This window comes from Heloderma suspectum, chromosome 3 (assembly GCF_057233095.1).
Source record: "Heloderma suspectum isolate Gila_16-S chromosome 3, 16-S_ref, whole genome shotgun sequence".
In the NCBI taxonomy this organism is placed as follows: Eukaryota; Metazoa; Chordata; class Lepidosauria; order Squamata; family Helodermatidae; genus Heloderma; species Heloderma suspectum.
Window position 1 is genome coordinate 185,872,128 of NC_139460.1, and position 25,437 is coordinate 185,897,564.

At 45.1% G+C, this 25,437-nt stretch overlaps 2 protein-coding genes and 1 long non-coding RNA gene across 25 annotated transcripts in view; 2 read left to right on the forward strand and 1 right to left on the reverse strand.

Annotated features, from left to right (window-relative positions):
• Nucleotides 1–5,449, forward strand: part of PIK3AP1 (phosphoinositide-3-kinase adaptor protein 1) — a 106,570-nt gene extending 101,121 nt beyond the window's left edge. For 17 of the 18 annotated variants that reach the window (XM_084841376.1, XM_084841377.1, XM_084841379.1 and 14 more), the window contains one exon: nt 4,894–5,449. In XM_084841376.1, the coding sequence (XP_084697502.1) occupies nt 4,894–4,960 (67 nt within the window). In that variant the 3' untranslated portion in view covers nt 4,961–5,449. The remainder of the gene's footprint in view (nt 1–4,893) is intronic. The other variant, XR_014788748.1, reaches the window with a different exon arrangement.
• Nucleotides 1–25,437, reverse strand: part of LOC146350526 (uncharacterized) — a 201,994-nt gene that overhangs the window by 7,964 nt on the left and 168,593 nt on the right. For 2 of the 5 annotated variants that reach the window (XR_014788755.1, XR_014788753.1), the window contains exon 4: nt 22,903–24,053. This is a non-coding gene — a long non-coding RNA (uncharacterized LOC146350526). Of the gene's footprint in view, nt 1–21,893; nt 24,054–25,437 lie in introns of those variants that run through there. The other 3 variants (XR_014788754.1, XR_014788749.1, XR_014788766.1) reach the window with 3 other exon arrangements.
• The window catches only part of TM9SF3 (transmembrane 9 superfamily member 3), a 77,339-nt gene continuing 71,781 nt past the window's right edge, over nt 19,880–25,437 (forward strand). For both annotated transcript variants that reach the window (XM_084841382.1, XM_084841383.1), the window contains exon 1: nt 19,880–20,017. In XM_084841382.1, the coding sequence (XP_084697508.1) occupies nt 19,940–20,017 (78 nt within the window). In that variant the 5' untranslated portion in view covers nt 19,880–19,939. The remainder of the gene's footprint in view (nt 20,018–25,437) is intronic.

Genomic DNA, 25,437 nt, shown 5'->3' on the forward strand with positions numbered 1-25,437 from the left:
TCCCCTCACCAAGTCTCTCTCTGCAGCCCATAATGAGCCAAGATGGGCAAGGATCAAGTAAGCAGATGGTCGGCCTTACAGATGAAAGCGCCTTGTCCACTTCATCAGAAGGAAGGAGCTGGAACCGATCTCACAAAACCGGTTTGCCACAGGCCACCTCTTGCTCACTAACTGTATCCACAGCATATGGAGTAACACTCCTAATCTGATCAATTTTATCTGCAAAGTGCCTTGCCAAGGCCTCACAGGAGGCCTTAGAAAGCTCCAGTGGTTGCGGAGCCACTGGACCGACCAGGCTCTGGACCACTTGGAACAGCCTCCTGGGACAGCACTCTGCAGACGCGATAGAGGTAGCATAATATTCCTTTTTTGCTGCCTTCACCGCCACATGATAGGCTGAAGATACAGCTCTAGCCCGTGTCTGATCGTCTTTGGAGCGAGACGTCCACCACCGGCGCTCTAGCCGTCTCACCTCGTGTGTCAGAGCTTGTAACTGTGGCTTGAACCATGGTGCAGTCCGAGCCCTGTTCAGGGGGAGAGGGTGTTTCAGAGCCACCCAATCTGATGCCCCAGTGATTGCAGCATTCCAGCCACCCACTGGGCTCTCGACCGAGTGGCCGTTGGCGTGCTCCAGAGAATCCCCAAGCGCATTCAAGAATCCATTCGGATCCATAAGACGGCTGGGGCGGACCTGCGGAGGGGTTGAGGAACCGAGAAGTCTAACATCACCAGATAGTGATCTGACCATGACCAGGGGGTGGTGGATATACCCCCGACTTCCAGATCACTCCCGCTTCTCCAGAAACAAAGACAAGGTCTAGTGCATGACCGGCTACATGGGTGGGCCCAGTTAGAATATGGTGCAGCTCTCAGGAAGCCATAGTCTCCATGAAGTCCCGAGGTGCTTCTGTGAGGACGGCCTCTGAATGTACGTTGAAGTCCCCCAACACCAATAAGTTAGGGGACTGTACACGCACATCAGAGACCACCTCAAGCACCTTGTCCAGGGAGTCAGTCGTGCAGCGGGGTGGACGGTACACGAGCCGAATCCCCAGACTGCCCTTTGGGCCCAACCTCCAGTACATGCACTCAGCAACTTTGTTCTCCCTGAGGGGGGGTCTGGTGAAGACCAAGGACTCTCGGTAGATAACAGCCACTCCCCCTCCCCGATCCCCAGCCCTCGGCTGCTTTGCGTACGAAAATCCAGCTGGACGCATGGCTGCCAGAGTTGGAGCAGCGGCCTCAGCCAGCCAGGTCTCCGTAATACATGCCAGGTCTGCACCCTCATCCAGGATCATGTTGTGGATGAGGGATGTTTTCTGGGTAACAGACCTGGCATTGCAGAGCAGCAGACGAAGGCCCGAAGTCTCCCCCAGCCATCCTTTGGCTCTGGACAGATCCGGAACAGTGGAAGGATATTAGACATCTCCCCCTTGTTCCCGTTACCTGGCATAGCCTGCCCCTAGCACTCCGCCAGCAACTGCCGCCCAGCCTCGGTATGTTCTGGCCCCCAACACTCTCCCCCCCACTGCCTCCATCAGGTGGACACATGCCCCTTCGCTCCCGCCAATCAGGCAGGCTACCCACCCCTAAAAACACAACAATCCCCCAGAAATTAAAAAAAAAAACAATAAAAAAATCCCCTTAAAAATAATGCCAGGCAGGAGTCCACGGAGTCCAACCATAAGAGTCCAACCATAAGCTGGCTCAGCCAGCCAGCTTATGTAGCCCCTCCAGGAAGGGGCAGGTGGAAGCAGCACAGCTGGCTCAGTACCTGGGGGCCTGGTCCTGCAGGGACTGGCGGTCTGCCAGGCAGAAGTCTGCAGGGAAGGCCTGGTGGTGGTGGTGGTGGTGGTGGTGGTGGTGGTGGTGGCGGCGGCGGCAGCAGCAGCGGCGGCAGCAGCAGCGGCAGACCTAGCAGCAGCAGGCACGCCTCTTCCCCGGTGGTGGTGGCTTCTCCTGCAGGCCCTGGCTCTCCCAGGCCACCTCAGCCAGCCAGTTTATGTAGCCCCTCCAGGAAGGGGCAGGTGGAAGCATGACACTTGCATATGCTTAGCGAACCCATTCACTGCTCTGTAACCCTCATGTGCATCTGACAGCTAGCAACGGAGACCAGAGGAGGAAAGCAACAAGCATGAAGAGTTGGGGGAGCCGCAAGCAGCTGGCAGATGCAGGAGAGAAGGAGCTTTAGGGATAGCTGTTTACTTCAGTAGAACGTGACGCAGCCTTTTAAAAGAAGTATTCGCTAGCAAGGGATGCACTTGAAAGATGAAATTGACAAGGATATTGACAAAGGGATATCAGTTTGCTTGGCTAAATAGTGGATAGGCAGACTTGCGCACTTGTGCAACCCACCCACCCCAAATTGCAAATACGTTCCTGCATTCATAAGGGCTCAGAAACGTAAATAAATGTATATATGTATATGTATGTATTATTTATATATATATGTATGTATTATTTATTTCTATACTGCCCAATAGCTGAAGCTTTCTAAATCCCTTTACCAATCTGATGCAGAAGGTGGGATTTTCTCTTGTGAGCCAATAACTCTACAACAGCCCATGGGTTCTGGGTGGCTTTTTACCCACAGCAACAAGCCACCCTGGCTGGGTTTGCACAACACAAAAGGCCATGCTGCTGAGGGTAATTATGCTAATCCCTCGGCTTGGAACTGGCGCTCACAGCATAGTTAAGAAGCCTGTTAACTGCCTGCCAGTCATGCTAATTGGGCCACAGGGAACTTGCTCATATCTCACACCACATCCTGGTTGGCACCAGTTAGGATTAAGTCCAAGGTCAGTTCCATGATCAACTATTCTACAACACAGTCATTTAGGGCATTGAGAAATGTGATCTCTTTGTCATGATTGGAACATGCATCCAGTCAATGTGGGAGTAATTGAAATCACCTAATATTACAATACTTCCTCGTTTGGATGGCTCCCTGATTTCATTTTCCATCTTGAGATCACTCTGAGTGTTCTGGTCCAGGGGATAATAGTATGTCCCCAGTATTAAATTACTTTTGGAGCCTGGTATTGTCACACCCACATTCTTGACACTATGCCCTCTTTGATATACAGAGCAACACCTCCAGTACGTCTTTTCATGTCCTTTCTATGGAGTTTGTATCCAGAGATAACTATCCCACTGGTTCTCTCCATTCGACCAGGTTTTTGTTATGCCCACTGTGTCTGAGTTCTCCTTTAAAACGAGACACTTCAACTCTCCCATCATGGCTCAGAACCATCTAGGATTAGCACAGCAACTCCTATTCACAGCGTCCCTCCCCAGATGTCTCTGACATGTGCATCCTCTGCAATGGCCCTTAGGCCTCTTTGACTGGCTATCATGTTTCACCATGTCCTCATGGCCTATTCCCTCCCTGTCCCCATTTGGGCAATTGGAAACATTTTCACCTTTATCCTCTAGGAATGATTCAACATGAACCTGATGCTTACCAGTTCCTATCAGATTTCTCCCAGGGTTAATTTTAGAAGCTGCTCTGCCACCTTTTTCATGTTTAGCTCCTACAGTCTGGTTCCATTTTGGTTCAAGTGGAGGTGCCTGTCCCTCTTGTACAGCAACATGCACTATGACCGCTGACTCCACCCCAGCACTGTCTACAAAGCTATCTAGATGGCATGTGATATCTGCAACTTTCGCACCAGGCAAGCAATTTACCATGAGGTCTACACAGCTTTCATAAACCTAGCTATCTAATGAATGATTATCCTGCTACCACAAGCCCCCTGCCCCCAGAGGCATATCCTCAGCACAAGAAGATATTTGTTCATCTTTCAAGCAATAGGTCCCTTCTAAAGGATCATTTCCCTCTTCCTAAGAATGACGGTCTCCTTCCCCGAGACCCGCATTCTCTGTGACAGCAGAAGAGCTGTCACCCAGGGATTGGGACACTGCTATCAGGTCCTTGAAGGTCTTATCCACCAACTTCTCTGCCTCTCTCAGCTTCTCCAGGTCAGTCACTTTGGGTTCAAAAGAATGAACTTGTTCCCTTAGAGTCAGAAGCTCATTACACTCACTCAGTGCAATACACTGGATAGCCCCCACACCCCTGCTGGCTTTATAATTTCATAACTGTTTTTTACTGTTGTTATTGGGTTTATTTACCTGGAAAACCAAGTTGTTTACTAGAAGACAGTAGGGAAAAGTCTACTGCCCTTGCCTCCTCACCCAACTGTTAACCTTGCACAGGTGCTTAACTCACTTGTGGGCTAAAAAACTATTTTTACTTTGACGCTTTGTCACTGGGGCTTCTCATATTCAGTGAGTTGGGCTCTCTCACAAGCCTGCCTCTTTATATCGCTCTAGCTAGTTTGTCCCAACTACTGCTGCAGCCAACCAGATTAGATGGCCTTGTTTAAAAGCAAGGGAGAGTATGGTTCAATTGCTGTTCTGCAGTAGTTTCCAGTGAATGGAAATCTAGGTCAGTTGAGCTCCCTGGAAATGAAGATTTTCTATCCATGGGAGTGGTCATTGGAGGGGACAATAGACGATGGGTAGGTTTAGGGGCTAAACAACCCAGCAGTTATCCCAACAACAAACCATGGCTTAATCAGTGGGTTGTTTTAGCCCCTAAATAACCAAACACTCTGGGTTTGGATGTCATGCTCAACAGCCTATAAAGGAGCTGATTTCAGGTTGTTGATTAAAAGTGGAAGTGACTCTCTCTTGCTCATCCCCGACAGCCCATGAATTATTTAACCCGTGGACTGTGGTTACGTGCGAACAGACCCTTTATGTCATCCACCAACTCAGAACTGAAATTAAGATGCCAGTATATTCTGTTTTTGTCATCTTTGCAGTTGAACACATGTGCAATATACCAAAGCTATTCTTATTCTCTGCTTTTGAAATATTTTGTTGCAGGCCTTTGAGCAGTGACAGCTTCCACCCTCCACCTGTGCCTCCAAGAGGTCGCGAAATGCCACGCTGAATCTTTGGAATAGTGAAAACTTAAATGTGGGAATGCATGGTTTCTATTCTTAAGATTAACTTTTCAGTGGTAATATAAAAGTTTCTTCAGCATACGTTTTCTGCTTCTTGACCCCCGCAAATGAATAATTTTGGAGTTTACTTTAAAAACTGAGTCAAAGCTGAAAGGACAAGAACTTGGAGTCCTCTGACAGTAGTGGACATGCTAAGTTGGTTGGGAAGTGTCTGATTCATCTATCCTAGCCACACTAGACCAAAGATGTCTAGATTTTCTCAACAGTCCTTCAACATCAAAATGGAGTATTTACAAGCAGAACTTTTTTCTATTTATCTACAAATGAGGTAGTCAGCTGTGATGAACACTGGAGTAATTCCTTTGAAATCAGCCCAAATGTTACTGATTTTATAATGCTTTTGTATGTCAGACTACCAAACTGATGCCTAAAATTGCTTTTCAGATAATATAACAATAAAGAAACAGTGAGCAGCGTTTCGCACTTTAAGCCCGATGTCTTGAAACACAGGATCTCCATGGAATCGTATGTTTGCCTTGGCTGTGTATTACTTCTGTGGTAATCTGTCAAAAGCACCCACCAAACTATGGATTTAAAGGAACTGGGACAATTCATTAACATCAATAACTTTATGCACAGAAGTTAAACTTAAACATAGTTTTACAGATTCAGAATTCCTTTGTGCAGGGAGTATGTGATTGCAAGTAGAGAGGTACATGAGAGCCAGTAGCTTTTAAGGCCCAAATTCTCAAACTGTGGGCTGAAACCCCTTGGGGAGTCACATGACAGCAAGAGGGCATGTGTCAGAATTGGATCCTCCTTTGCAAGCAACACCACAATAGACAAGGCTTTGACTTTATTTTTCTAGAGCCTAGTCTAGCAAATACAGATTCAAGGAAAACTTTCAGGCTGCCCCCAGGTTCTAAACAACTAATCAACAATCTCTAAACAGAGGAGATGAACCAGAGGGCAGGGGCGTTGCTAGGTTCTTAAAAGATCAGGGGCACAGGCCCATAACAAAAATGTGCGTGCGTGTGTGTGTATATCCGAGTCTAAGCGCACATCTAATGTGTGTGTGTGTGGTATGCATGCAGTCTGCTTGTATGTATAGATTACATACATACATACATAAGAAGTGTGCACTGACCGACCACCCCACTTCAACTCAGACCCTGATTCAGCATTTTGGAAAACATCCCACTTCTGCTCTGGCCAGTTTGTAGTCGGATCATTTCAGCTCAGCACCAGACCTGAGTCAATGTTTGGAAAAATGAATCTTTATACTTCCTGTTGACTACTATGGGAAATTAGAAAAAAACTAATTTTTTCCTCTTGGTCAGAACTGGATGATAATTTCAGGCATGTGCAGAATGTTCTTCTTTCACCACTGGGCACTTAGATTCTCCCCCTACCAATTCTATTCCCCTCCATGCAACCATCCCTCCTCATCCTACCACCCTCCAGCAACCGTTCATCAAAACAGATGTCTTGCTTCGTGCAACTCCTCTCTACCTCCTCCTTGTTATGCACAAGCTCTCATTGTACCTTCCTCCTCATAACTTCATTTGTGCCAAGACTTCACCAGGATTCAGCCAATGAGTCTGTTTTCAAAACTAGGGCTCATTTATGGAGAAACTCTGAGCATGTACTAAATGCCTTTCCCTCACCACTGAAGCTAGAGTTCATGCAAAAAAACCCTAAAGCCACAAATGACAGAACATGTTTAGGACTGAGCTGCAAGGGTAGTCAATTCATTACATGGAATTGGGTAGGCACTGTGTTAAGCTTGCAGTTCCATGCTCACAACTCAGGACTTATTTCTGAGTAAACATGCAGAACATCAAGGTGCAAACCTCCCTGTAAAAGTAACTTGTGCTGGAATCCTATGCACACTTTCCTGAGGGTAAGCCTCATTAAACATAATGGGACTTCCCAGTAGGCATACATAGGATTGCATAAATTAGCAATATTTATCTCCCCTTCACTTAAAAAACAAACCAAAAACTATTTTTTAATTAAAGCTTTCTGTTCATAGGAACATAGGAAGCTGCCTTATAATGAGTCAGACCCTGGGCCCATCTAGCACAGCATTGTTGACACTGACTGGCAGCAGCAGCTCTCCAAAGTTTCAGGCAGGATTCTTTGTAGCCCTACCTGGAGATGCTGGGGATTGAACCTGGGACCTTCCGCAGGCCAAGCATGTGCTCTACCACTGAGCTACAGCCCTTCCTATTGCTGGATAATGGTAACTGACAAACAAAACAGCCCCAGATTTGTTTCTCTGTGACCATGTGAACCCACTCTTCTCAAAGACTTGAGTGATGAGAAGGAGAAAAACGAACCCTCTTGTCTGTATAAAGTCAAATACAGTTCAGAACTTCTCTTGCCCGCCAAAGAGAATTCTCTTTAAGAATGCCCCAAGATATGTTCTGGGTGGAGTAAAGAAGAGAGAGAAAGAAAGAAAGGAAAGAAAGAAAGGGGAGGGGAGGGGAAAAACAGAATGGTGATTGGAAATGTGTGTGGGGTTGGGGGGGTAGAGAGAATTTCCTAAGCCAAGTGGCTCCTTTCAAAGAAGTGGTACTTCAGAGGAATTTAGGAGGCTGTGGAGGGTTTGTAAGGATTGCATGTACTTAAATGACCTTTATGAGGTGAGGTGGCTGAGGGGGTTTTCTAGCATTTTTACAACTGTAGAACCTATTTAAAGGCCCCAGCAGTTTCTCAATCACAATGCTACATAGTCCTAACCCTCCCTTTGGGGTTATTTGAGTCCTACAGCTATTTCAGAGAAAGTGAAGGGGGAGGAAGAAGTTTGTGGAGGCTGATTGGATCCTTTGCTGTACTGAAGCTACTAAACTTCGCAGAATCCAAAGGTTCCAGTTTGGGGCAGTAAAATCAGATGCGTTGTGAAATACCAGTATTTCACATGAAGCTCTTTCTTCCCTTCCTTCTCCAAAATTTCATTGCAGGCAAGCTCCCAACAGTGGGCATGTAAGAGCAGAAAAGTAGGGGGGGGAGAGGTTTTTTCCACCTCAAAAAAACCCCTACACCAGAGATTAGGGATAGTGACCTCCTAATGGTCCCCTTGAACACCTTCTGATTAGGATCTCTAATCCCCTGGGTGGCTTGACAGTTTTTACTTTTTGTTTTAGACTTTGAGAAAAGGAAAATGTATGCATGGCTAGCACAAAAGCCACTGGACCTAACTGTCTGAAATTGGGCGGTTCAGTCAGCTCCATAGGGCCTCCCAGGTGCCCAAATTCCATGCACATATGTGGAAGCACAAAAAAAATGTAGCTCTTTGCTTTGACACATTTTCTTGAACATAGCAAAATTTACCTGTGATTAGCACAAAACCCACTGGACCTAACTGCCTGAAATTTGGCATATTCACCCAGCTGCATGGGGGCTACCAAGCCTCCAAATTTCATGTATCATACAAACCCAAAATGTTATGGCTGTTTTGGTTTTCCAATGCAAGTCTATGAGAAAATGTAAAAAAAAAACAAGTAATTAGGACAGCTCAAAAGATCCGGGGCACAGCTCAAAAAAGATTTGCAGCCCGTGCCCAGGTGGGGCTTCTTATAGCGACACCCCTGCCAGAGGGAGAGAAAGTTGCCAGCAGTTTGGGGTATGAACCTCCCGACCAAGCTAGCTTTGCAGTGATTTGTTGTTGTTCAGTCGTTCAGTCGTGTCCGACTCTTCGTGACCCCATGGACCATAGCACGCCAGGCCTTCCTGTCCTGCGCTCTCTCCCGGAGCGTGCTCAAGTTCATATTCATTGCATCCGTGATGCTATCTAGCCATCTCATCCTCTGCCGTCCCCTTCTCCTTTTGCCTTCAGTCTTTCCCAGCATCAGGGTCTTTTCCAGGGAGTTTTCTCTTCGCATTAGGTGGCCAAAATATTGGAGCTTCAGATTCATTATCTGTCCTTCCAATAAGCACTCAGGGTTGATTTCCTTTAGGATGGACTGATTTGACCTCCTTGCAGTCCAGGGGACTCGTAAGAGTCTTCTCCAGCACCACAGTTCGAAAGCATCAATTCTTCGGCGCTCAGCCTTCCTCACAGTCCAGCTCTCACAGCCATACATTACTACTGGGAAAACCATAGCATTGATTAGACGGACCTTTGTTGGCAAGGTGATGTCTCTGCTTCTTACTATGCTGTCTAGGTTGGCCATAGCTTTCCTCCCAAGGAGCAAGCATCTTTTAATTTCATGGCTACAGTCACCGTCTGCGGTGATCTTGGAGCCCAAGAAAGTAAAATCTGTCACTGCTTCCATTTCTTCTCCTTCTATATGCCAGGAAGTGATGGGGCCAGATGCCATGAACTTCATTTTTTTAATGTTGAGTTTCAAACGAGCTTTTGCACTCTCCTCTTTCACCCTCAACAAGAGGCTCTTTAGATCCTCTTCACTTTCTGCCATTAGGGTGGTATCGTCTGCATATCGGAGGTTGTTGATAATTCTCCCGGCAATCTTAATTCCGACCTCTGATTCATCCAACCCGGCATTTCTCATGATGTACTCTGCATATAAGTTAAATAAGCTGGGTGACAATATGCAGCCTTGTCGTACTCCTTTCCCAATTTTGAACCAATCGGTTGTTCCATGTCTGGTTCTTACTGTTGCTTCTTGACCCTCGTACAGGTTTCTCAGGAGACAGGTAAGGTGGTCTGGTACTCCCATCACTTTAAGAATTTGCCACAGTTTGTTGTGATCCACACAATCAAAGGCTTTAGCGTAGTCAATGAAGCAGAAATAGACGTTTTTCTGGAATTCTCTTTCTTTCTCCATGATGCAGCAAATGTTGGCGATTTGATCTCTAGTTCCTCTGCCTCTTCTAAACCCAGCTTGTACTTCCGGTAGTTCTCGGTTCGCATACTGCTGAAGCCTAGCTTGTAGGATTTTGAGCATCACCTTGCTGGAGTGCTCCTATGTTGGCTTCCAAGTGTGGCTATCCAGGCAGAGCATCTGAACCCTGCCCCTAACTTTTCCCGCTTTGCTCTGTGTCATGCCCTAGCGTCTCTCAAGTCATGCCTCTCTTCCTCCTCCTCCTCAGAAACTTGTATTCTCATGGTAGAGGAGAGAGGCAGAGACTCAGTCTGAACCATCTGTTAGTCAAAGTCTTGAGAATACTCTCTACCAGCATTTTGGCTTACTAGAGAAAATATCTCCTCCAGCCTCTGATCTAGCTGCTGCTACAACTCTGATTCAGAATCAGAGCTGTCAGACATCTCAAAGCGCTCAGACTAATCCCTGGCATCATGCATTAAGTCAAAGTGGGAGAAGTGGATCCTGCAGTAGGGAGATTTGTCTACCCTCCAGCCCTGTTCTCATCTTAGTAGGCCAGCCAATATCCACAAAGTGCTTTAAAAATGAGTTATCAATGTTGATTTGTTAAAGGCAGGCATCCATGATAGCAGGCTGGCCTGCTGTGACATGTTTGCTAGGCATTTTGAGGGAAAAATCACTTGTATACATCATGATTTGGAGTGTGCAGTTGGGAAGATCAGTCTGTGGGGATGTTCAGATCACTGTGTGACCCTATATTGTTGGGTGAATTCCAGTTTGTAGGGCCCAAGGATGTGGACAAAGTGCTTGATAAGGTTTGGGCAACCACATGTTTGCTTGACCCTTGCCTTTTGTGGCTAATTACATCTGGCAAGGGGACAGCTGGCTGGGTCCAGGAGGCAGTCAACTCTTCTCTTAGAGTGGAAGTGATCCCAGCCACCTTAAAGGAGGTGGCAGTGCAATCACTCCTGAAGAAACCATCACTGGACCCAGAAGATCTTAATAATAATTATAGGCCAGTGGTAAATGTTCCCTTCTTGGGCAAGGTTCTCGAGTGTGTAGTGGCTGACCAGATCCTGGATCTCTTGGATGAGACTGATTTTCAGAGTCTATTTCAATTGGGGTTCAGGCCTCATTATGGCACAGAAACTGTCTTGGTTGCCCTGTGGGATTATCTCTGTTGGGGGAGACGCGGGGGGTGGGGTGTAACCCCATTGATTCCTTTTGACTGCTCAGTGGCTTTCGATACCTTCAACCATGGTATCCTTCTGGAGCATCTGTCAGGGTTAGGTGTGGGCAGGAATGTTCTGTGGTGGTTCCACTCTTACTTGGATAGATGTTTTCAGAAGGTGGTGCTGGGGGATTTCTGCTCAACTCCGTGGCATCTTTGCTTTGGGGTCCACAAGATTCCATCTTGTCCCCCATGCCAACATCTACATGAAACCAATGAATGAAGTCATTTGGGGGGTTGAAGTGCATTCTCATCAGTATGCAGGTGACACGCAGTGCTCTTTCTCTTTGGAGCCAGATGAGCCTGTGGCCAGTTGGCCAGATGGACCAGTTCTTGGCCATGGTAATGGACTAGGGGAGATCTTAATGACAACGGAATGAGAGGCATGTTGGAGTATTATCTGGATTTTCATGGAATCAGCTTTGGTCTGTCAGGGACACATCAAGAAAGAAAAGCTGAGTGTATCGTACCTTTAAAATCTGGTTTTCACAGGTCACACAGCACTTCAAAGGAACATACTTCTGGGTTTGGTAAGGGAAGTAGAACAGAACATCATCAACCTGGCAGGGGCTGCTCAACCAGTGAGAGAGGCTTGTTTCCCACCCCTTTCCAGGCTCCCCCACTTTTGCATGAAGAAGCCAAAATCCCTGATTCTCCATTATAGCATCTGAAGGCTCTCTATGAGAGCAGACCGTCACCCCAATTTCACCCCGTTCCAGCAAACTGTCGCGGAGTTATTACTCCTACCTCATTTTTCCCACTGTGTGCACTTTTCAATGAAGAAGCCCAAATCCCCAATTCTCCAGTGCGGCATCTGAAGGCTCCCCATGAGAGCGTCCCACCACTCCAATTTCACTCAGAGTAGACCAATTACCAGTTTCCTGGGAAATCCTACTTAGAGTAAACCCATTGAAATGAAAAACACTCAAATCATTCATCTCAAACTTGTTTCCATTTCATTTCAAGGGGTCTACTTGAAGTAAGGCCTACACTGTATTTCACCTTTACATTTCACAACCTTTCCAAATAGCAGTCTCTTTAATCCTGACATTGACATTCACTCCTACTGACGGTGATGCCAATGGGAATACAAACGTTTGTATCATGACTGGGTATAAAAGTAGTTTGGGGGTACATTCTACTCAAGAGTAGATCCATTACCATTTCCTGGTAAAACCTGCTCAGAGTCAACCCACTGAAATGAAAAACACTCAAATCATTCATCTCAAACTTGTTTCCATTTCATTTCAAGGGGTCTACTTGAAGTAAGGCCTACACTGTATTTCACCTTTACATTTCACAACCTTTCCAAATAGCAGCCTCTTTAATCCTGACATTGACATTCACTCCTACTGATGGTGATGCCAATGGGAATACAAACGTTTGTATCATGACTGGGTATAAAAGTAGTTTGGGGGTACATTCTACTCAGAGTAGATCCATTACCATTTCCTGGTAAAACCTGCTCAGAGTCAACCCACTGAAATGAAAAACATGCCCTCAAATCATTCATCTCAGACTTGTTTTCATTTCATTTCAGAGGGTCTACTCAAACTAGGAGCTACACTGTATTTCACCTTTACATTTTACACCTTTTTCACATAGCAGTCAATTTATACCAAAGTTTTAATGTTGACTACTACTGATGTCAGTGATGTGAACAGGAAGACAAGTTTTAAACACTGCAGAGAGAATTTGAAATACATGAAGCTTGTAGTACGACACTAGTTTTGAGGTTTGTAGTACAAAACTAGTTGTGGAGTAAATCCTACTCAGAGTAGACCCACAGAAATGAACCACACTCAAACGTTTCATCTGTCACCCGATTCCCATTCATTTCGAAGGGACCACTCAAAGTAGGACCTATACTGTATTTCACCTTTACATTTCACAACCTTTCCAAATAGCAGTCTATTGAATCCAGACATTGGCATTCACTCCTTATTTATTTATTACATTTATATCCCACGTTTCTTCCATCATGAAACTCAAGGTGGCTACATGTGGTTCCTAGGTAGTCTCCCCTCCAAGCACTGACCAGACCCAAATCTGCTTAGCTTCAGCAAGGTGGCTACCTCATGTGCTGTCAGACTATGCCTACTGAACTCTGCGATGCTAATGCAAAAACAAATGTTTGTATCACTACAGGGAAAATTGGAAAAACACGAGGTTTGTAGTACAAAAGTAGTTTTGGGGTAAATCCTATTCAGAGTAGACCCACTGAAATGAACCATAGTCAAATTTTCATCTTTCACCTGCTTCCCTTTCATTTCAATGGTTCTACTCAAAGTGGACATACAGAGTATTTCACCTTTACATTTCACAATCTTTCCAAATAACAGTCTATTGAATCCAGACATTGACATACGCTCCTACTGATGTCTGAGATGCCAATGAGAACAGAAACGTTTGTATCACTACGGGGAAACTTGGAAAAGCATGGGGTTTGCAGTACAAACGTAGTTTGGGGGTAAATCTTACTTAGAGTAGACCCATTACCAGTTTTCTGATGACTTGTACTCGAGAGTAAACCCATTGAAATTAAAAAAAACCCTAACATAATTCATTTCAGACTTGTTTCCTTTCCATTTCAGAGGTTCTACTTGAACCTGGAGCTACCCTGTATTTCATCTTTACATTTTACACCTTTTTCAAATCAATTGTCAATTGACACCAAACGTTAACATTGACTAGTAATGAAGCACCTTTCAATGAAGAAGCCAAAATCTCCAATTCTCCAGTGCAGCATTTGAAGGCTCCCCATGAGAACATCCCATCACCCCAGTATCACCCCATTCCAGCAAATTGGTGCAGAGTTATTGCTTCCATGCACACCTCTTCTCTAGGCACTTTCTCCCTGCTTGCAATGACCGGCTCCCGAGACCTGGTCAAATTGCTACTGCGATAAAGCACTTGGCATCAGAGAAGTGACTTTACATAACATCAGAGAAGTGACTTTACATAACATCAGAGACATGATTTAACACAACAATGGAGAAGCTAAGTAATGCAAACATCAGGGAAGTGCATCATCACGGAGGCTAATTACTCCCGCTGGTGAAATGAGAGTGCAGGGCAATTCTGAAGGCTGAGTGAGGTCATGGCCAGGTGAAAGACACACCTCTGGGCAGGGCTATCATGCCCAAGTAAATGCGGAGGACAGGGGCACACTGCACCAGAAGTGTGAAGAACTCAAAGAAAGAAAACAGAGTAAAGTAGTCTCAGAAAATCTGGCTTTTCCACCAGAAACCTCCAGGGTGGCTGTGGATTGGCCTCAAAGTCACATGCCACAAACAACCTCAAAAAGCTCCCAATTCACAGCAAATCCCCTGTGAGGACAGCCCCTGGATGTGGGCTAACAAACTGAATAGTGGGTGGTTCCTCAGACCGGATGAATAAAATTCAACATGTTCTAGAAGGGATTGCACTCCTGAAAGATCAGACAGGTAGCTTGGGGGTGCTCCTGGCATCACTGTCATTAGAGGCTCAAGTGGCTTCTGTGGTTCAAAGTGCCTTTTATCAGGCTGATAATCACAGCTACAACCCTATCTGGGGGTGGATAGCCTAGCTGCCCTGGTAACCCCTTGTTTGAATTATTGTAAAGTGTTGTGCATGGGGCTGCCTTTGAAGACTGTCCAGAAACTTCAGCTAGTGCAAAATATGACTGCAAGAATTCTAACTGGAACCAGAGGCTATGATCACATTACATTGGTCCTCTCTCACCTGCACTGACTCCCAATTCAGAGTGCTGCTTTTTACTTAGAAAGCTCTACATAGCTTGGGACCTCAGAAGCCCTTCTTCAAGTGCACTCTCATTCTGAGGCTCAAGAGGTGACAATTAGAAAGAGCTTTTTAGGTAGTGGTCCCCCAGCTCTGGAGTGCTCTCCCAAGGGAAGCTTGCTTACCACCCACACTGCTATCTTTCTGGCTCCCAGCTAAGACTTTCCTGTTCTCCCAGGCTTTTAATTTTTCTTCAAAACTTTAAAAGTATTTTAAAGTATTCTTATGTTTTATTATCTTATTCCCTGCAATGTGATACAGCATTTTATGCTGTGTTGGCATGCGTATTAGTTTTATATTGTTGATTTTATTGTGATTTTATTTATATTTTATCTGTTTTAAAACACCTAGAAAAAAGGTATTTTATGAAGTGTTTAATAAATAAATAAATAAACAAACAAATGAATAGCACATAAAGAAACAAAGAAGATGTGGGCAGATGCTACCCTAAAAATGACCATGAAGATCATTTTCAAGGTCACATATCATATCTTGGCATGGTTTGGGCTACGTTTGGGAAATTCCTCACTGCTCTGAAAGTAATGAACCCATCTGGACATATTATACACCAAATGAAGCTAAGGAGCCATATACATATATTGTAGCAGTGAAAGTCTATCTTTGGTGGTGAAGTGCTATGAGGGCTCAAGTGGCAAAAACAGTTGAAGTGGCAAGAAAATGCCTTTGGACTGCTGTATCATTTTAAACATCTCACATAGCTTTTTCAAGCTTATTACATATTTGTTAGCCAACTCATTTCCTATAATTTGATGCATGAACTGTCCAAATGGGATTATTTACAAAATTATGACTATAAATAAGACATGGACATACCCCTTAAAGCAGGTACAAGATGAATATCACATTATAAATAGCATGTAGACACACATGGACAAAGAGAAATATCGGTTGTCTACAAACTAATTTTTGTATTTTCTTCTTAGTAAAGAAGATCCAGAAACAATGTTTGGATGTAAACAGAACTTCACTTTATTTCTAAATGCTAAATTTCTAAACCATTGGATGTGTTGTATGCTCAGCTCCGCTCTCCCCACTCCAGAACGCCCCCCAGCCCCGGCCCTTTTCAGTCGCTCCGCGCTCCTCTTCCAAGTGAGGAGGACAGGGCTTCTCTGTGCTGCCTCGGAGGCAGCGCAGATGAGAGGGGCAATCAGTTTTTCAGGAACTGACCTTGGAGCGCAGGCTCCGAGGTTGGTTCCTGGAAATCAGCATATCATATGGCCCACTAGACAGTGCCTAGCAGGCCATAGGATTGCTCTCTCCATAACTCAAAACAAGGAAGTGCATACAACTATTACAATACAACGCTCATGTTTAATAATCTGAAGGTTTACAGAATATGTTAGTATCTGGTTATCACTTGCAAAAAGAGTATAAGGCAATTGTTATGTAACATTGCCGCCACAGGCAGCAGTTCATTTCAAATCATTTTTGGAACAGGTGCATCTTGCTGCACTGTATTTCATTTTGCAGCCACATGTCACTACTTCCAGACAGGCAGTGGACATGGAGGTAACCTTGTCCAGACCACTATTAAAACATCAGACTCCTTCTTCCAGACATAGGCATTCAGGAGTAACAGCTTCTATAAGCATTTTGTCTGCTTGCTGCCACATCATTGCCTAATGTTCAGCATACACCACTTTGATCTCAAGAGCAACTTTGTCGCATATGTATATCCTGCTTGCCTTTAGTAAATAGTTGTAGCCTAGCACCAACAATGGTTTAGGCATCTAAGCTACCATACATGTAGCACACAAATCTCTTGGCATCTGAATAACATCCAGGTCATCCAATGCCACTAAGAAGTTGGACTTAGAATCATATAATATTAGGGTTGGAAGGGGCCTATATGACCGTCAAGTCCAACCCCCTGCTCAATGCAGGAATCTAACTCAAAGCATCCCTGACAGATGTATTTATTTATGTATTTATTTATTACACTTATATCCCACCTTTCTTCCACTGGGGAACTCAAGGTGGCTACGTGTGGTTCCCAGGTGGTCCCCCCTCCAAGCACTGACCAGACCCAGACCTGCTTAGCTTCAGCAAGGTGGCTGCCTCATGTGTCTCCAGACCATGTCTTGGGCTTGTGTTGTTTTTTAAAAAGTCTTTTAAAAATTCAAAGCCCTTGAAGGCTGATACTTTGTCACAGCCTGATTATTCATGGACATTTAGCAAGCATTTCTTTACAAAGCAAAGATTTGAAAAGCGCATAGCAATGATATTTTGTTTTCTAGCTGTTACAGAACCTGTTCATGTTTCAGCTGCTTTTAGTGTGAAGAAGTGTAACAATAGAAGCATTGCATCTATATCTGTGGAAATGACTACAGTTCATTCACAATCTCTTTCAAACACCTCATAAGCATGAAAAGTCAATCCTGTCAGCCTCCTCATGTTTCCCCCAAAGGCTGGAGCAGTCTCTCCTAGCTGCTTGGCATGCCACGGCAGAGCATCATGGGCTGGTGATGATTCAGTTTCTGACAGAGAGGATCCAAATACCAAAGGCACAAAAGCCCAGGAAGTGAAGCAATCTCCTTGGGCTAGTGAGGGGGAGAGGGGGCCAGAACATGGACAGTAAATGGTCAGAAGATATGGGGGAAGGCACAGAAACCTCTTTCCTTTGTAACCCCAACTTGCCAATAAAGTGACATTTTACTGGAATACTTACCTGGCCTGAATGTTGTTCTGTTCTCTTAATCCATTAACTATGTACTCTTAGGATGTGGATTTACTCTCACAGTGCCCTCCCTGGTGCGAATGCCACCTTTTCTGCTCTCCACATCATCCGTTCTTCCCTTTCCATTCAGGATTCAGAAGCTGGTGTATATACTGATGTCATAGTAGGCATACTGGCCTTTCCCAGGTTTGTTGGCTGGGATATTGCTCCTGTAGTCACTGTTTCATCTGATGTGCTTGCTTGATCCATGGTTATTCTCTGGCCCACGCTCTGAGGTCGGTTCCCGGAAAACAACATATCCTATGGCCATCTAGCCGCTGTCTAGCGGCCATAGGATTGCTCCCTTAATCACTTTCAGTTTTTGTATCTATAAAACATAACTTTAAATTATTTTGGACTCTTTTTTCTCATGACCTTAAATAAGGGGCTCATGACCTTAAATTACTTAGGTCATGAGCCCCTTGGGGACTAGGGTTGTCAACTGACTATGAAACTACCAGCCAGTCCAGATTTGAAGGCTCTGGCTATTGTCAGGTGAGGGAACAGAAAGCTGGTTTCCTGTCCTGATTCTGTTTTCCAGCCATTCATTCTTTTTCAATTGCACATATCTGGAGAATACACAGATGTGTACTGCTGAGAACAGGAGAGACCCAGAAGTATATGTGGGAGCAATTTAAATCACTATTGTGGCACCATTCGGTTAGTGCAGGCCTCCCTTCCTCCCCATAGCATGGTAGCTAAATTGGGCTACCTTGCTTATTCGGTATTTCTGATTTCCCATGGTGGCAATAGTGAAAGAGGAGGTGGGTGGCAACAATGATAGGCAGCAAAGATGGCTGCAGCAGGAAGCTGTGCTGTGCTCTCTGACTAATCTGTTCCTTTTTCTTCAACCAGCTTCCTGTCACTGCTTCTGCCCATGTTGGTTAGCCCAGCCTGCTAGAGGAGCTTTTTAACTGCAGGCAATGACCAACCCAGCCAGCCCTTAAGTAGATCAAAAGGGAGCTGCAGCTTGTTGGGATGATGTGTATGTGCATACACATGTGCACTTGTGAGTTAAGAGATTTTTTTGTGTGAGAATTTTTGCAGTCTTTTTGTTTAGCTAACAGAGGTATTACACTAATACGGATTTTTAAATATTTATTTTGGTCAACATGGCTACCTTTTGTTTTTTCCTGTGTGTGCATATATGCTCATGCACAATGGGTAAACATGCACCAGACGCTTAACTGCTTTACCATATTGAATATAGTTTGATTATTTGTAGCCTTTGGCTTTTGGTTCACTTTCTTGAATGAGATGCTCTGCTTTTTTTTTTCCTCTGCTATAGATTCAGACTAGAAACTCTCAGCATCAGTGTTTCCATCTGTAAAATAGGTAAATTGAGGGTCTGGTATAATTTATTGCTTGGTGGCAGGGGCTCCTACAGAATTTTACACTTCAGGAGCTGGCAAACCAATGGACCTGTTCTGTATTTCGAAAAACTAGTGTAACCCATTCTGATCCCAGAGGATAGATCAAGATTGGCCTTGTAGGCCCCTTCCAACCCTACTATTCTATGATTCTAAGATATCACTTTATTAAAATTTAATACTTAAGGGCACAATCCTATGCAGGCTTAGACAGAAAAAAGTCCAACAATTCCCAGCATTGCCCTAGCTATGCTGTCTGGGGAATGCTGGGAGCTGTAGGACTTTTTTCTGTTTAAACCTGCATAGGGTTGTGCCCTAATTACATGTATGGTGCACAGTGTTGTGACCAATGACATGACACGCTTTGGGGTAAGGAGGCTGTGAGCTACTCCTGTTTGGGGGCATCTCTACACCAGCCTAAAATCCTGCATTTAAAATGGGGCGTTCTGCTTCCGTTTAAATGCAGGATCACAACGACTCCTTATAGCAGGGTAAAAAGCTGTGTGTGAAGGAAGCCTTGGAGAGGAAAAGCAGGGTTAAAACGTCTCAAACCCGCCTTCCCCACCTGGCGCCCTCCAAATGCGTTGGAGTTCAACTCCCGTCATTCCCAGCCTGCACGGCCACTGGCTGGGATTAATGGAAGTCGCAGTCTAACATCTGGAGGGCACCGCGTTGGGGAAGGCTGTCTTAAGCACACACACACGCCCTCTCTTGGTACTCCGAAGGTAATGTTCGGGTTAGCGCTCTCACGGGTTTGGCTCCTAAGCGCGTACTAGGTGCGCTGAAGCACAAAGCCGGGCTACTCGTGCGCATAGGGTTGACGGCTCAGGCCGCCCCTGCTGGAAAGCCACCACAGATAAAGCGACTCTTTCTTCGTCACTCAAACGCGCAAGAATACAATTTACATTTCCTCCCCACGCAAAGCTCTCCGCTCGGGAGTTACGTGACTTTTGGGTGGTGTCGGCCGCCGTAAGTAGCGGCTGTTCCGGTGTGCGCCCGGATGACGTGGCGGGAACGACGGAAGCGGCGCCTCCTTTTCTTTGGTGGCGGCTACGGGGATGGCGCCGGCCGGGTTCCTGTGGTGCGTGGCGGCCTTGTTGGTGTTGCGTGGCCGGGCCGACGAGCACGAACACACGGTGAGGGGCGCGGCGGTCCTGAGGCGGCGGGGATAGGCGGCCTCCCTCCTTCCTTTACTTCTTTGGGCCGCTTGCCCTCCCTGCCTGAGCGCGTACCACTGAGGGGCGGCCCTTTTGCCTCTTGTGCCTGTTTCTAGTTGCCTTTTCGGTGTTGCGTTCCCCCAGCCCATCTCTGCTGACCGAGAGAAGGGAGAGACCCAAGTGGGTTCCCCGCAACGTGAAACGAGCGTTGCTTGTTGAGGGGCGCGTCGCGTTTCCTTCCGGGTGAGAAAAAGTTGTTGCCTTTTTGATGCTTAAGAGCGGGCTGGGGGGAGGCACTCAGCAGGAGCCCCCTCTCCCTAGGGGGCTGGGCGGAGCTCTCCAGTGCCTGAACCAAGTTCAGCATAGTGTGCAGCCCTGTCCTACGTATGGCTTATTTCCCAGTATGTTCCATTGAGATCAGTGGAGCCTGCTCACAAGTAATACAGCCGTAGTCTGTTAAAGACTGGACTTAGTGAACATCTTCTGTTCACTAACACAGTGCTATTCACATTATAGCAAATACATGGTTGACCTGCATTGGTAGTGTATGTGCGGGGAGTACTTAGAACTTTTGTGGTATGTATCATATAGATTATAACAATAATCTCTGTAACATAGGCCAGTAATACAATTTCCTTATTACAGGTGGGAAGTAAAATTGGGTGGGGGCTGAAGCTGAAGGAATAGCTGTGTGCATAAGGCCCATTTGGATAACTCGTAGAGATATTTGAACCTGGACTTCTCTGCTCAAGTATGTTTGTTGTTTCTCAGCCCTTTTGTCCTGCCTTTCTATGAAAAGAATATTCAAGATGGCAAGCCATGTGGTAGAAAATAAAGCAATATAAAACATGATAAACAATCCACAAGCTTAAAGTGAAACACTAAAAAAAATCACTTTGTATAAGAACACAGCTGTGAGGAAAGCAATCTTATAAAGCAACACCTGGCTAAGCCTGTTGAAAGAAGTATACCGTAGCTACTTGTCAAAAGTCAAGCAGTGATGGAGCCCAGTGGGTTTCCTTCAGCTGGCTGTTACTTTTTTTTTTTGTGCCGCTACAGAAAGTGGACTGGAGCACAGCTGAAATGCCACCCAGTGGTGAAACTATGTTCTTTCTGGCACATATCTTAAGCTATTAATCTCTTCAAGAGTTGGTAGCTGCAATATTTCTGCACTGCTTACATAGCAATATCAGTGAAAGACATCCCTGCTTTGAGAAGCTTGCAACCTAAATTTCAAGAAAGGAAGGAAGAACTGTCAGAAGCATGGGTAATGGGAAAAGAATATGTGCATAAGGTGTTAACACATACTTAAATTTTGTTTTAGTTGTGGATTAAGATGGGGTGGGGCGTGAATGAGCCAAAAGAACATGGGAGATCTGGGGTTTGATTTGGAGTCTGAGTTGGAGTCTGAAGGAGGAGATGAGACCACATAGGCAGCAAGAAGAGAAAGTGCGCAGGCAGTAAAGGAGAGTGGTGGTGCTGGAGGAGCAAAATGTTACAGCCAGGTATACATAGGAAATCAGGAAGAGATGGGGTGGGGCTGTGGAATTTTTAAAGGTAAGATAAGGAGTTTGCTGAAAGCAGAATAGGAAGTTAATGTAGCATGAGCAGGAGCATTGCATGTTCTGCATTAGGATAAAGGGGTAGATGTTGGAGGATGGAAGTAAGACAAGAACGATTGAGGTAACGAAGCTCAAAATGACCAGAATATGAAATATAGCATTGGCTATAAAGGAGGAATTTTTTAATTTTTTTGCAACGTTGTATAGAGAGAAGCAACATGACTTGCAACAGATTTGAATATGAGGTCAAAGGAGAAATCTAAGATAAAACCCAAGACTTTATGCCTGGTGGACAGAGTGACTGTTGGTGGGAATAATGGGTATAGAGAGCAATCAAGGAATGGAAGGCTTGGGAGAGAAAAGAAGTTTGAACATGCTGAGTTTGCAGGCAGCTGAGATCCATGACTAGGTAGAATGGGGGTAAAGGACTTAGCAGTGTGTGGCTGGATGTCATTGCAATAGATATGGTGTGAAAGCCACAGGAATTAATGAGGTTTCCAAGGGCACTGTACAAGCAGGAGGAGAAGGACCCCAAGAACCCTGGCAAAACACTGGATAAGAGGTTATTAAAATTTTGGGAAATGATGGGAAAGTACAGAGAAATGTAAGCGCCATGCTGGACAGACCAAAGGCCTATCTGATCCAGCATCGTATTTCCACAATGGCAAACCAGATACTTATGGAAAACCCAGAAGCAGGACATGAGTTCGATAGGATCCTCCCACTCGTGTTCCCCAGTATTGAGAGGCATACTGCCTCTGATTGTGGTGATAATATATAGCTGTCTTGACTAGTAGCCACTGATAGCCTTATCCTTCATGAATTTGTCTAATCCTCCTTTAAAGCCATTCCAAGTTGGTGGCCATTGCTACCACTTGTGGAAGTGAATTCCATTTGTGCCCTCTGTGAAGAAGTGCCTCCTTTTATCTGTTCCAAATCTTCCACCACTCAGCTTCATTGGATGACTCCAGATTCATATATAATGACAGAGAGAGGAAAATTCCATATCCACTTTCTCCTCACTATGGCTAATTGTATATACCTCTATTATGTCCCCCCTTACTTGCCTTTTTCTCCAAGGTAAAAAGTTCCAAACATTATAACCTTTCCTCATAGGGGAGTTGCTCCACCCCTTGATCATTTTGGTTGCCCTTTTCTGTACCTTTTCCAGTTCGTTTTGAGGATGTAGTGACCAGAACTGTACGCAGTATTCCAAGTGTGGTCACACTATAGATTTGTATAAAGGGTATGTATTGGCAGCTTTATTTTCAATTCCTTTCCTAATAATCCCCAACACTGCATTGGCCTTTTTCATAGCAGCTGCATACTGGCTTGATATTTTCATTGAGCCATCCATCACAATCGCAGGATCTCTATCCTGATCAGTTACTACTAGTTCAGAGCCCATCAGCATATATGAAGTTAAGATCCTTAGCCCCAGTGTGCATTGCTTAACACCTGGTTACTTTGAACCACATTGGCCGTTGTAATGCCCATTCTCCCGTTTGGTTTTGGAGCTCTTTGTTGTCCCTTTCTCTTTTAATCACCTGAATAATTTGGTGACATTGGGGAAACCTGACCACCTTAATGCTCACCGCTAACTGCAGATAATGTATGAATAAGTTTAAAAGCATTGGTCCCAATATAGATCCTTGGTGGACCCCGCTGTTTCAATCCCTCTGTTGTGAGAGCTGTCCAGGAAATGACCAGATCCAATGAGAAACCCAAATTGTTTGCAAAAATTGTCATACAGATAAAAATTGATTATATTTGTTGTGAATCAAGCTTCAGTATTAAATTTTATCAAATGTTGGCTATTGGAGACAAATTGTCAAAACTATAGGCATACGCTGAAATATTATTGTGGGCTTCCTATTGGACCCAGGGAATACCCAATCATTGCAGCCGCTAGAGTCCAGGAGATGCTATCCTTTGTTTTGTTAGGATAACCCACTGAGCCCATATGGGTTATCTTGTATCCTATTTCATGCCTTACAACTTTCTGAACATTGCAGTATTTTCAGTTCTTCATACTTCATTTAGCTCTAGCTGAAGTCTGAATCAGCCCCCCGTCAGTAGCCACGGATGTAGACAAAACACACTTGAATGGTGGGTTAAGAATGGACTTTACTTGAGATATAACAAGCTTACATTTCGAGGTAAGTTGGCTGAGGTCAGCCTCATGGTCAGCATCCCTTGCAGGAGGAAGTAGTAAGAACAATAGGAGAGTGGGGAAGGAGACAAGGAAAAAGCAATACTATCTCCCAGAGATCCCCTCTCACCTGACTCAGGTACATATTACCCCTTCAGGTTCAGGTTAAGTGACTCATCGCCCTTTGTTGTTGTTCAGTCGTTCAGTCGTGTCCGACTCTTCGTGACCCCATGGACCATAGCACGCCAGGCCTTCCTGTCCTGCGCTCTCTCCCGGAGCGTGCTCAAGTTGACTCATCGCCCTAGTCATGTTTTAAAGAAAAATGCACAATCACCATAAATAAAATACAAGAGGGAATGCTACCCAACAAGATAAGACAATAATTTGAAAAGGGGGAGAACCCACTAACTCCCATATTATTTACCAAATAGATTTTATTACTTCCCAAAACTAGATGGCAGAAGTCTAATTCTTTTCCACACCTCACTGCTGGTGCATTCTCCTAGAATCATAGAATAGTCATAGAATCATAGAATAGTAGGGTCGGAAGGTGCCTACAAGGCCATCAAGTCCAACCCCCTGCTCAATGCAGGAATCCAAGTCAGAGCATCCGTGACAGATGGCTGTCCAGCCTCGTCTTGAATGCCTCCAGTGTGGGAGAGCCCACTACCTCCCTAGGTAATTGGTTCCATTGTCGTATTGCTCCAACAGTCAGGAAGTTTTTCCTGATGTTCAGCTGGAATCTGGCTTCCTGTAACTTGAGCCCATTATTCCGTGTCCTGCACTCTGGGATAATGGGAAGAGATCCTGGCCTTCCTCTCTGTGACAATCTTTCAAGTACTTGAAGAGTGCTATCCTATCTCCCCTCAGTCTTCTCTTCTCAAGGCTAAACATGCCCAGTTCTTTCAGTCTCTCCTCATAAGGCTTTGTTTCCAGTCCTCTGATCATCTTTGTAGCTCCTCATTAAGAGCTATTGCTCTCCTCCTCCAGCAGCCCCCAGTCCCATATCCCAGGCATTTACTGAAGGTCCCTGGACCTGCTAGCTTTTTGGGCTGGTGCAAGAGACTGTAGTGAAGGAACGGGGTTAGGGAATTTCCTTTTTTGCTTGTGCTAACAATGGCTCCAACATCAAATTTTAAGTGACCTATAAATACTGATAAGCCTCAGCATGCTGAAAACATCAGAAGCCTGAAACTAGCCAGGGAGAGATGACACAAGTGTGAACAAAATCCCCAAAAGGGGAGGGAGAAGCTATATGAATTTCCATTGGTCTTTCCTGTAGGAGGTGTTGGAGATACTATCCATCTCATTCCTCCCTTCCTCTCCCTCCAAAGAGTTGGTGCTGCTTTTTCTTTCCGGCAAGTGATGTGTGGTGAATAACCTAAGTATGTGGACAACTAAATATTTTTAGTGACTGTGTCAAGGAAGCTTCACTTGCTTCCTCCAAGGAAGCACTTCACAGGGTGCAGAGTGGATATTCTTATTGTTTTTTCCCTCTCTAAAAGCTCTTGTTTAAAAGGTGGCAACTTCTGTGTATGTGTGTATCAGAAGCCAAAAACCAACCAGGGGGGGCAGAAGCACCTGTAGCCAACACAAGTGCGAAAAGAGGTATGCACAAAACAAAACAAGAGACATCACTGGAACATGATCAGGTGTTGCCCTCATGTGACTAGTTCTAAAATAGC